The sequence below is a fragment of the Semicossyphus pulcher genome, unplaced genomic scaffold (assembly GCF_022749685.1).
Source record: "Semicossyphus pulcher isolate SPU_LCO1_2020_fin unplaced genomic scaffold, fSemPul1.0.p SCAF_15, whole genome shotgun sequence".
Taxonomy (NCBI): domain Eukaryota; kingdom Metazoa; phylum Chordata; class Actinopteri; order Labriformes; family Labridae; genus Semicossyphus; species Semicossyphus pulcher.
The window spans coordinates 12,101,904-12,114,830 of record NW_027211659.1 but is presented as its reverse complement, the minus strand read 5'-3'; the positions used below and the strand labels follow the sequence as shown (position 1 = coordinate 12,114,830).

Here is a 12,927-nt window from a genome sequence, read left to right as displayed (position 1 = left end):
TAATCCGGATAATGATATTTCTGTTATTGGGAGCCTGTTGTGTCCAGAAAGAGATCATCCTTACGTTTGTTGTCGGTCCTTCCTCGTTCTCGGCCACACAGCTCTGCAGGTTGAACGAGAGGTCATTGCAGTTCACCAGAACGCGTTTACCAAACTTCTCCTCAAACTGCTTCACGTCCGGCTCGATTCCTGAGAAGTCCAGTTTCTAAGGAAGGACAGTACAAAGGAAGGTATTATATTTGATTAGGGAGTGTTACGTTGGATCTTGTTACCACATGGGAGTAACTGAAATGTGCTTTACACTTCATTACCTGCGTGTCGGGGTCCAGAGTGAACAGCTTCAGTCTGGTCTCGTTCCTCATCCTCGACTCGATGTCTCTGGCGCTCTGAGGAGAAGAGAGGCATTTCCTGAATCGATTCAAACCACTAACTGTCTGAAACATCAGAAGCATCGTTTGAGAAATTTCCACTCAGTTGTTTTTTTTAACAAAAGAACTGTTTTTTTTGTGTGCCAATCCGTAAATGACGCTCAGTATGGAAAATGTTGTGAGATGTCACATGACAAGCGGTCTGTAACGTCAGCGACGATCTGGAAAAACAGATGAGTGAGTAAGAAATTAGGTGTGTAACCAGTAAGTCTTAAATCTAGATTCAAGCCACATGTTTGCGGCTGAAGAGGTTTTTCGCTCAACCTCAATGAGATGCAGAGATCTCATGCTGCAACTCCTTGTGGTGCTGTGCTGAGTGTTTAAGCTCCAAGCTGAGAAAGAAGGACCTACCTGAAAGCTGTCCATACTGCCAGAGGAACTGTCAGACTTTGCAAGATCATCATCTAGAGGAAAACACAGAAACATTAACTAAACCCCCCTTGTGTCGTAAAACCTCCTTAATCGCTTACTGACATGTGAGAGTTTGATAAACAGTCATTTTGAAGATGCGGGTTTAAAGATGTATTTTAAGAAAGCTCTGAGATCTCCTCAAACAGAATTTGTTTTTCCTCTCATGCACGCTGCGATTAATAAAGCCTGAGGAGTAAGGGGAGATTAGTGGAGTGTTTTTGTGCCGAGGCATTCGGCTTCTTTCCTGCATGGCTAAACCTCCTGTGAGACAGGAGGTGAGTATTAAAAGCCTGGGTGGTCTGGTATCACATCGCTTCAGACTACACTGCGTTACTACAGGGAGAATTGAGCCAGGAGTGGTGAGTGGAAGTTGGCGTGACTGAATGAATGGTGTCTGATCTAAAAAAACATCCTCAGGTATATGGGGTAGCCCAGAGTAAATTATCTGATAATGATGAGAGGATTTAACGGATTTTTAAGAGTGGTTGATTATTATTTTGGATACAATAACTCCGGGTATATTTCGTCTTAAGGACTTAGTTTTCAGATATCACCGTTTTAGCTTGAGTAACCAATGACATTATTTAAGGTAATTAAATCTTCATGGTTGCAACATTGTGGATCATTATGTCATCTATTTGCACGATTATTAGATTAATTATGTCGTTTATCCTTCCATAATCTATACTGCTTATCCTGCTCAGGGTCGCAGGGGGGGCTGGAGCCTATCCCAGCTGTCATTGGGAGAGGTGGGGCCAGTCAATCACAGGGCTGACACATAGAGACAACCATTCACACTCACAGCAGGTAATTTTAGAGTCACCAATTGACCTGACGAGCATGTCTTTGGACTGTGGGAGGAAGCCGGAGTACTCAAAGGGAATCCACACATGCACGGGGAGAACATGCAAACTCCACACAGAAAGGTTCGAGGATTCGAACCAGGAACCTTCTAGCTTTGAGGCGACAGCACCAACCACTGCACCAAAAGCTCAAAGTGACGTCTTCAAATTGCGTCTTTTGTCCATTTTAAGAAAGAACAAACTTACATTTAAGTTGGAACAAATTAATGTTCTGAATTTTTGCTGGAGAAGCAGCTGAAATGATTCATTGTTTTTTATAATAGTTGGCAATCACATTTTATTTTGATAAACCAGCTTATTGTTGCAGCTCTTATGTCCATTAAAATTCTCTAAAGCCCAAAGTAATGTCTTAAAGTATCGTGTTTCATGCAACGCAGAGTCCAAACAGGGGCGGATCCAGACTTTTTGGACTGTAAATAGTCTTTAAGGACTCAAACAGAGGATTGTATGTCCAGAGTAACAATTTAAAGTTCTACCAAAAGGAAATGTGTCACAATGAAATGCAAAGAAAGCTACTAGCAGCCTGTTGCAAAACAGACCAAATAGTTGATTTTAATATAAGTACCGCCTCTGACAAGGCAAACAGCCAATCATAGTGTAGGATTTTGGGGTGGCCAATCAGATTTCAAGGTGAGCCCAGGCAACTCCTCTGGATCAGTTTAAAGCTCCTGTGAGGAGTTTTTCACTGGTTATGAAACAGACTGAAATTAATTCTGATATATCTACATAAGCTACAAAAGCAAACAAGACCATCAGTGACAAGATTGATTATTTCTATATAGTTATTTTAATGCCTGAAACCGCTGGTGGGTAGTTGTCAGACGAAGCGATTAACTGCACGCTGCCTTTGTTTACATTTTCCAGGGCAGAAATTTAAAGTGAGTGATTTGTTAAAAACCACCACTTAAGCATGTATAGGACAAAATCAGCAAAGAGATAAGAAGTACAGCTTTGTCCACAGGGGGTGCCAAAATCAAGACAAACTGAAAGTTCCCACAGGAGCTTCAACATAAGAATTACGGAAGCTTGAATTTGACATTTTTCTTGAAAACTGACATGAAAATGTTTTTAAAAATTCTCAAAATAGTCATTTGACTGATCTTTGTAGCCCTACAACTTCACTGCTAACTCTAACAAGCAACACACTCAAATTATTCGCATAATTTCACTCACTGCGGCCGCACAAGAGCATATTTTAGTCTCCAAACAGATTTCTTGATTAAACCATGTATGCTTTTCCAAGACTACGAAAAACCTGAATCACTTCTCGTAAAAAGTCAGATAATATTACTAAGACTAACACAAAATAATATTCTATTTCATGTTTGTGTTCCTTCAGGCGCCGGAAAAATAAAGACAGACAGAAAGAGGCACACACCGTCGTGAATGTCTCCGTTCCTCTTCTCCTGCATGGCGATCTCAAAGCTGCTGTGTAAGATCTTGTTGAGTGTGTTGATCCAATCCTCCATCTCTGCTTCACTGTCTGCAGCCAGCAGGTAGGTGCTCTTATCCTGCATCTTGAGCTCGAAGGCGAACCGCCGCACCTTGTTGTTCTGCAGCCAACAGAGAGGAAAAGAAGAGAGAACAACAAATGAGTTAAATGAGAGAAACAAACTTAGGAAATAAAAGGTAGAAAAGGGTACAAAGGGTGTGCAAAATAAATATATACAAATATGATACAATTCAGCAACAAAAAATCACTGCAAAGTGTGAGTCACTGCTTTGGAAAGTGATGAGAGCACAGGTTTAATTTAACTGCCACAGAAAGTAAATGGACAATGTGAGTGTTTCCATCTGCGTAACAAAGCCTCTGACGCTGCCAGGACCACAGCAGAGACTTTTTAAAGTGGGACGGAGCTCAACAGAAAATGAGCCAAACTCTGACCTCCAAAAAGCCATAAATAGTGATGTCACTGTCCAGTTTTAGCATCTCTTTATCGCAGCCAGCTTAGAGCTTAAATCTGCTGCAGCTCATCCATGTGTAGGTATATTTAACAAAGTATTAAAGCAGTGTTTCTTTTGTGGAAAAGCAAAGTGATTAGTCAGTGGATTGTTGTGCTGTGGTTATCACTGCAGCTTGAATGTTGTGTTGCAACAGCAGAGTGGGAGTGATCGGGAGGCAGGCTCGTTTATCTGCCGCCTGCCTGAGAAAACATGGAAATAAAACCGGACTCTTGATAAACAGACGTAATCATGTGATAGTTGGGAGGATCGTCCCCAGTTTTCAGCGCTCTTACAGCAGAGAATAAGATGAAAGAAAAGAGAAATTGAAACCACAATTATCAGGTTACATTTCTTTGCCCTTTCAGCTCCTTGTTAACCAGCAGGGACCGCCGCGCACCTCATTAATACGGGGCGAATGCTTTGTGTGTTTCAGCATATGTTGGCATCTTAAGAAAGTGCAGGAGCGGCTTGAGGCTCAGCATGATGTCACTCCACACGCAATTACAGCTGCGCAGTTAAACATCTGCACTTCCACTCATACAGCTGTTTCTGCTGGGTGAGGTTGAGTCACAGGATCTTTGTAAGTTCACCAGAGAATAATCCACAGCTACCACCTGTGGTATACAGCAGGCTATTGAATGACTCTTGATTATAGTGCAGGATCTGTAACAAGTGCAAGACCCACAACTCACAACACATTTTGAGAGCATCTCTATATCTCGAGCAAAAGGCTGGTAAGGACTAAATAAAAGCATCAGTCAAGGGGCGCAGGTTGGTGCATGTCATCGCCCGCTCTCTCCTCCCCACATTTGTCTCTCTTCAGCTGTCCTATCAATAAAGGCAAAAAATAATCCTTAAAATCTGAAGATAAATTACTTAAAATCTTTGTTTAGGCCTTGAAAATCACAGAGGTTTCCCTAATTTGCAGCGATGTCGAGGTAGTAAAAAATGCACGATAAAAAAAAAGTGACATCGAGTCAAAAAATCTACAATCTGAATAAAGAGAAATATCAGTCTTCCCCATTATCATTATTCTGTATCTACATTATTGTCTTTTATCTTTACTATGCTGTTCTTGCTAATATTATTGACAGTGTGACCTTAAGTCTGTATTATCTGTTGTAGTTGATGTCAGAAGAACACATATTGTTGCTGCTCTCTTTGCCTGTCTCTATCCTGCATCTCCTTCTGTCCCACTTTTCGGCTCATCCAGTCGAGGCAGACGGCTGTTCAACATGAGTCTGGTTCTGCTCGAGGTTTCTGCCTGTTAAAAGAAAGTTTTTCTGCCGCTCATGGTGGATTCATGTTGGGTCTCTCTCTAAATACCATATAAAAAGAGTACAATCTAGACCTGCTCTTTTTGTAAAGTGTCTTGAGATAACTTTGGTTATGATTCGGTGCTATACAAATCAAATTTGATTTGATTAGAAATGTTGTATAGTTTGTGCATCAAAGAATTAGCAGGTTTGTTTCCAGTATAAGATTTTGTTACTTCTCTATAGAGTTCAATGTCTGCAGTCTGTAGAGCAGGCGCCCTGCATACAGAGGCAAAGTCCTTGCTGCATTGGCTGCTGGCTCCACTACGACCTCTGGCCCTTTGTGCACGTCATCCCCCCTCTCTCTTCTCCCCACATTTCCTGTCACTCTTAACTGTACTGTCAACAAAGGTGATTTTTGTGGCCACAGTCCTTGACATTTCAATACTGAAAATCTCGAATGGTAAAAAACTGGCGACAAAAAATTGCTTTCTTTTTCTCGTGTTTGTTTCTATTTTTGAAGCAAACTAAATGTATTTTGTAACATTGTTTTCTGGGCCTTCGTAGGCCTATGTATTTTTAACAGACTGAACCAGGTGCATTCTTACTTTACTTCTTCCACCTCCGAGGAACGTAACAGAGTGAAGGTCTGAGGTTTCACAAAGTTTGAGGAACTCCGGGGACGGCACGGAAACCATAACCTCCACAAATCTAGAAGCATTCAAATACCGTGTGCGCCCCTCTGATAACTCACCACCACCACAAGACATGAATCACACAGTCAACCTGCTGACTGCCTGATTCATGCCAGCTGGGCGCCTCATCTGTAAAATCAGGTTCTTTCCATCTCCTTGTATGACAGACGGATGATAATGCGGTCGGTCTTGGCCCGCGTTCAGATGTTTGCACGTGGTATTGATTGTGAGGCCGATGGAAAGTGCACAGAAGTGAGACCTCAGCATTCACCTTGTTTCACCAGCTGACAGTCAGCAGGAAAGCGAGACCCCGGGGAGCAGAGAGCTCAGGTTTCAGGGAAATGAAGAGAGGAAAGGCTCACAGATATTTTCCAGCAGCAGATCATCGCTGTGTTGAAAGTTTGCCTGATAAAGCTCGAGTGTTGACCAAAATGTTGGAAAATATATTTTTCCTTCCTTCCTTTCGTCCTTGTAAACAGTATTTCAGTTTCTCTCTAGGTTCAAGGCTAATCACAGCTGAACATTTGTAGTATGTAAGACAGAGCGTACCTGAACCACACCCATGCAGGAGTCCAAGAAAATAGTTCCTTTTGGCTCTTTCGAGATCTTCTCGTCCTTGTAGAAGTTGAGGTTATAAGAGCCGTCTCCGAGCTGGGTTAGATGGAAATACCTCCTCTTGAACGACTGGAACAAAAACAAGAAATAACGTTCAACTTTTTAATTTGTGGACAACCAATCACAGTGTTTTTTAATCCTCGACAACCTCTCCATTAAACACTATAATATAAGGCTCCTATCAAAAAGAAACCCGCATGTAAAAGACAACAACTAAACCATTAATATCAAACAATGGATGGATAAGTGAGGATGCTGTGAAGCCCTTTGAAGCATGTTTGTGATTATGGGCTATTCAAAGAAAATACACTTGACTAAAGGGACATAATTAGTAACATTTAGGGACAAATATATCCACATAACAGGGGACAAGGACAAGAGAAGAAACAGTATGTGCACCTTCAAAACCACCCTCTGTTTAGCTGATGTTTCATCTTTTCTTTTTTTAAAATGTCTTGCTCTTAAAATGCTTTTATATAAAACAAGAAAAAAGAAAAAGAAAGACTCAAAATAAAGATCTACACTCTCCTGATAAGTAAATGATGTTCATACAATTTAGTGTTTAGTGATTCGTAAAGTAATGCAGCTATGGTTATTTTAATTATACATTATTCAGCAGCCAATGGTGCCTCTTCAAATAGAGTAATTCGTCCAGCTAACAGGCCAGAGACACAGGTATCTGGTTTGCTATTATGTAGAACAAAGCAAGGCAAGCAATCCTGACACTTTAGAAAACTATTTGCCATATTTGCTTTAATTGATTTCAGATAATTAATCCACCATATTGGTTGCTATTTAATAATCTGTAGATCTGACAAGCAGCAAGGGGCCGAGGGTGGAGCTTGAGCCCGGGGCCGCCAAATCGAGGACTGAGCCTCTGTACATGGGACATGCAATTTAGCGGCACCCCGATCATTTCAGTTCTGAGTATGGGCATAACCACTTACTCACCCTCATGGTGACGCTTATGGCACTGTTCATGTTGCCTTTAGACAGCCAGCCATGTTTGGAAATCCCGCCTTTCTGGGATCCTAAGGAGGCCGTGTCCTGCAGGAGACAAAGACACAAGGAAATCAAACAAATCATAAATCATTCAGTTTATTTCATGTTTCAAACTAGCTGCAATTCTTAGAAAAGGGAAAAATACTCTATTCTTATAAAAACTGTTCAAAGAAATATGCACTAAACATGCCTCAATTTGGATATTTTTGCAGTGAATCATCCTATCACAAAGCTTTCAAACACACCCTGCCTCAGCCCCGTCTCACTGTGCAGGAAAGCTTTGATGTTGTGCTTTGAGATGACGCAGAGCCCGACGTGATGTGGGTCCGTCTCAGTCCAAACAAGCAGGCAGAGGAACATTACACAAACTATGACCATCAAACTAAATAAATATCTGTATTTTCACAGCAGATCCGTGACACACGGACCCCATCGTCTCACACTCGTATGGTGAGATCAAGGCCTTCGCTTGGAGCTCAACACAAAGCTAGCATGATGCAGCTAGCTTGATGCGGTCGAATAAACTAATTAAGGGAGTAATGAAAGAACCAGAGACTGTACCACCCTGTCCTGGTTTAGATCAGGCCTGTATGAGCAAAAGATGTGTCAGTAACAGTTAACGCTCCCCGGCTTTGAAGGAATACAGCGAGGAAGTGAATCCTGCTCTCACAATGAGAAGAGTTAACGGCCTTTCAAGATGTCATCGTTATAATCCAGCACCGATTCTTCTTCTTCTCTCGGTCTAACAAAGCAAAAGGGGATATTAAAAGTGCTGGCAGGAGATGTAGTTTTTTTCGCGGTGCTTTGTGGAGTGATGGGAAAAGCATGTGGAGAGGTTTGGTGCCTGTGTCTGCTCGTCACTGTCTAGACTACATTCGGAAGTGGGGTCGTTTTATTTGAGCTCCAGAAAATTTGGTGAAGGACGGGATATAAATAATGTACGGTCAAACAAAGAGAAGCCAAATTTAGATGTGCTCCAAAACACACATTCATTATGGATGTGTGATTTATTCTGGGGAGTTTTTCTTCGTCTGTCCAAGCATCCTCCCTGTTTGAAAGAATGTAGGCTAGAGGTGAATAAAGGAGGATTTGGACCTTTGTGTGTTGAAGTCCCGCCCCCTTTCCTGTCCAACCTGAAACAGCTCTCCTCAATCGCAGTTTAAGGAAAGCTTTTTTGTGTTCTCAGCTAAAACTTTGTTGCCTATAGGGGGCGCAGTTTGACATATCATGTGAGGCGAAAAAGGTCAGAATCATCTTCATACATCTTGCGAGGCTGCTTGACCTTATCCTGCGTTAGATAACATTTCAGCTGCAGCTTTCTATCATCAAACGTGTGTGTCAGTTACTCGCTCCTGCTACACAAGCCGTTCCAAAGACAACAAACAACACACGCCCACTCTGTCACACATGATTTATAATAGGATGAAAAGATTTCTGTGTTAATAAAAGGTTCTTTTTAGACATGGTGCGCCACTTAAAGTCTTTAAATCAAATTAAACGTAATCTTTCCTTTAAATTCTGCTATTAGACACTGTTATTAAAACACTTTTATCTCTTTAAGAGCTGTAATAAAAACAGTCATTAGACACATTTAGTAGAATATAGTGTTTTTCTGGGCAAGGTTTCTAATAAAAAGATGTGATCCCGGGTAAAAAGGAACAGGAAATGGCTCATTAGCACTATAGACTGCATAGATACTACTGTGGTATCCTACTGATATATTATGGGATGTTAAGACGACAAAGACTCACCTCATCTTTGTCGACATCCTCGTCCACCTCAAATACATGGACAGCCAGTTTGTCAGGCCGGGACACTTTGCTGGAAAAGATTAAATTCACATGAAAATTATATTAATATCTAACATACTGATATCTTTTGTATGTATCAATAATGGAGGATAAATTACATTTTACATGTTTAATCACAAGATCATATATTTTCTTTATTTCAGAGATGGGAAGTAACAAAGTACAAATACTTTTTTAGGTATCTGTACTTTAGGTAGGTACTCAAATATAGGTACTTTTGATATGTCTTTTTGAGTGTTTATGTATTGGACGACTTTTTACTTTTACTCCTAAATTTGAAAAACAATTATCTGAACTTTTTACTGGTTTCATTTTTTAGCTAAGCAGGGGAATCTGTAATCTTTATTTTGCATCATTGTTCGCTGCCTTCCCAACATCAAGACAGGATTTACCTAAATGGATGCAAAATTAAAATACAGAAAAAAAATATTCCAAGGTGTATTTATCGGTGCACTTCACATCTGAGAGATGTGGGCCGCTGAGTTAGCCCAGTCAGTAGAGCAGGCGCGCATATATACAGAGGCTATAGCCCGCAAGCTCGACTCCCGCCCTCGGCCCTTTGCTGCATTTCATCCTCTACTCTCTTCTCCCAATATGTCCCGTCTGTCTTCAGCTGTCCTTTTAATAAAGGCGAAAACTGGCAGAAAAATACTCGTAAAAGAAAACATTTGAGAGGTGTAACAGATGTTTTCTTAATTTATTTGAACTTGGAAATGTTAGATAGTATTCCAAATCTAACGTTAGGTCTAATTAGCTTTGCACAGCAGAGGGCTACTTTCTACTTTTGTACTTGAATCAATTTCAGAGCCTGTACTTGTACTAGAAGTTGATTTAGCACGCCTACTTTAAACATTTTTTTATCTAGGTATCTGTACCTCTACTTCAGCTAAGAATGCGTGTACTTTTTCCACCTCTGCTTAATTTATCACTATATAAAATGATACTTTTATCTGTGAGCACATTAAGTTTGACATTTAGTGACGTGACTGACTTTATTTTTCCTTATGTTTTTGTTCATTTTAAAAATGTTAAAGTACATAAAGGAAGCTGTCTGGAGAGAGTCTTAAAAAAGCTGCATCATGGCAAATTCAGCTTCCAGGCCTGTTTCAAAGCAGCACTTACTATAAGTGTTCGGGGAAACATGTAAAGGTGTATACTGCCTGCTGGAAAATGAACATGTGCCAGAGGTAAGAATCACTTCAGAGAGAATAATATGAGGTTTTTAACAGGCGATCCGCGTCACGGTGTATTGTTTTAACTTCCCCAGTTTCAGTAAAACGACAGAACATTTGGCAGCAGCGATGGTGTCAAGGTCATCGTCAACTCGTATTCCAGCGTACTGGCAGTAAAACAGATACTCTGCAGGGAAGAGGCTGGAGCTGATGACACAATGTGAGGACAATGTGGGTGGTTTCCACGCTGACTGAAGTCGGGGAATTATCCAAAGTGTCGTCAAAAGGAAACGCTCTTTTGTTGTGTGGAAATTAGAAGTATTCGTGCGCTGCGTTTCCTTGTAATTGTGTCAAAACATTCAGTCAGAAGCAGGAAACAAAAGGTGACAGTCTGTCTACGAGGCATGAAAAACAACAGAATGTTTGCATGCGTTCTTTAGTTTAAAACCTCTGGCATCCATATATTACGTGCGGTAGTTGTTGCAGGAGCTGTTCTTACTTGCCCATCGTAAGAATTTGTTGGCACAGCAGCACATTACCTCTGTGAACAGCAGGTTTTTAATTGGAGACTTACTTTGGAAGCTGCCGAAAGTCTCCAGAATAGTCCTCGTACTTGTAGTTGACGACATGCCAGTCGGACTTGTAGGTCTTAATGCACTGAGAAGAGAGGGAGACAAAAAACACACCACTATAACACACTGTACATTTTGTGAACGCTTTGAAACACAAAGGACAGTTAAGCGCTTTGTTAAGGTGTCAGTTAACTTGAAACCAAATATTTTGTTTACATGTATTTATAGATCTTCAGAATGACCACATTTGAAGGCAGGACAGAGAGCTTACAAGATGCAATAATTGTTTAAAACTGGGGATGAAAGTTAAAGGGGCCATATCTGTTGAATGGATATTCTCATATTTTGCATGGGTTTCACATTTTTGGGTGTTTATTGTTCACAGCGAAAAAGTGAAAACTGCATAATTCCATGTTTTTCCAGAATGACATGTTTAAAAAGGTCGCCTCTGAAATGGCCCGTTCAGAACAGCTGCAGGTTTCTACATGGAACCTTGCTTTAGCTCAAATCGACCAATCGTCATTCACCGTCATTCACCTCAGACTACCAACTTATCATTCCGATACCTCCTGGCCATTCTTGCTCGTACATATAAGGCCGAATAATCGATCCTAGAGCAGCCATGTTTGCTACAACTTTGGAGCGACGGCCGCTCCCCCAAGTGGGATCGCACATGTGGGGGAGGGGCTACGCAGTCACTCCAAATACTGTCAGCCAATCGTGGCTAAGGTCTGACCTTTGAATGGCAAAACGGCTTGTTCGTTTCAGGAGGAAGGAGAGGCTCCGAAAAATAATTAAATTAAAATATGTTTACAATTTTTTAAACAAAACACATTTTACTAACGTGATTCAAAAACACTTTAGAATAATAGACAATTGACTGCATAGCTAAAAAATTTCCCCTTTAAGACAATCTGTCTTTGAAGGTACTTATGGTTCAGAAAGTGTGCTGTTGAATCATCCATTTAGCATACAGACCCACTGATTTAAGCATTGCGCTCTTATAACTTTGTCAGACTCACAGTGGACAATTAAGGGGAAAAACAGATCAAAGTTGAAGCAGAAGACATCTGCTTTTCCGTCCACGTAGTCTTCTTTATTTTCCAAAAACCTGATGCTTCGATTACCAACAATGCACGTGGATAGTTAAGTAAGGTGCGGCAATCAATACTACTTAAAACTTGGAAAAGAAACGACTTCTAATGTGGAAAAGTGAAATAAAACGGTCATTCAAGTCCAAGTAGGAAACTCAGCGTTCAGACATGAACACCTGATGTCACAGGAACATGGAGACAGTAATCGGTCGATCTTAATCTCTCTGAACAAAATCAGTTGGCCTTTGGCCTCCATATTTTCCCGAGCAGATGGTTGCATTTCCATTGTAAGATCGGAATACTAGCTTCCATCTTACAATAGATCACAGCAACTTGTGTGTGTTATTAAGGGCTGACGTAGCATCTCGCAGTGATGAGAAGCGGGCTCTGAAATCAGGTTAGCTCACTTCTTTCTTCAAAATCGTAATGGATCGTAATGTGGAAGGATTTCTGGTGATCAGAAAAAAATCCCACATTTTAGGAAAAACCCGCTGAGCAAACTCTGAAAGTAAAAGCATTTTGATACAGTTGTTTCATGAATCACCACACAATGCTTGTTTTAAGCATCCTTTAATTCCCACATGCAGTGAAAACCTTGGGAAACGAGCAGCGCATGGTGAGTGTTCACACTCCACCTCAGTCTAACCACCCACCAGTACAAACTGGGAGGGAGTGTTTCTCCACCTCCCTTACTTGGAAACGAGACATCTGTTCATTGTTAGAGTCAGTGATGGGAGCAGCTCGCTGGTATCTCTTCTGTACAGATACGTGCTGTTTACGAGAAACGCTCTGACAGGGAGACGAGATGCAACCTGAGCGGGACAGCGATCGGAAACAGAGAGGCTCCCGCTGGGTTCATCCGCACAGCTGTCCGGGTGATGTCACGCGACACTTGACCGGGAGTTTGAGTATCTTTATGAGTTCAGACAAGGCCCCCTGAACGCTGACCTTTGACCTGGAAGGTGAACTGTGGCAGCCAGTTGGTCTGTGGCGTAAAAAGACAGTAAGAGAAGTGTGCTAAGGCCAGATGGTTAACCACTGTGACGTCTGGAGGGAAACACATT

The 12,927-nt window shown here is 41.2% G+C and overlaps 1 protein-coding gene across 2 annotated transcripts in view; it reads right to left on the bottom strand.

Moving 5' to 3' along the window:
* The window catches only part of LOC138592101 (dedicator of cytokinesis protein 9), an 84,298-nt gene that overhangs the window by 25,916 nt on the left and 45,455 nt on the right, over positions 1-12,927 (bottom strand). For both annotated transcript variants that reach the window (XM_069662725.1, XM_069662724.1), the window contains exons 4-11: positions 10,772-10,854; positions 8,966-9,035; positions 7,164-7,259; positions 6,147-6,281; positions 3,081-3,255; positions 780-832; positions 312-386; positions 65-205 (exon numbers count right to left, since the gene is read on the bottom strand). In XM_069662725.1, the coding sequence (XP_069518826.1) occupies positions 65-205; positions 312-386; positions 780-832; positions 3,081-3,255; positions 6,147-6,281; positions 7,164-7,259; positions 8,966-9,035; positions 10,772-10,854 (828 nt within the window). The remainder of the gene's footprint in view (positions 1-64; positions 206-311; positions 387-779; positions 833-3,080; positions 3,256-6,146; positions 6,282-7,163; positions 7,260-8,965; positions 9,036-10,771; positions 10,855-12,927) is intronic.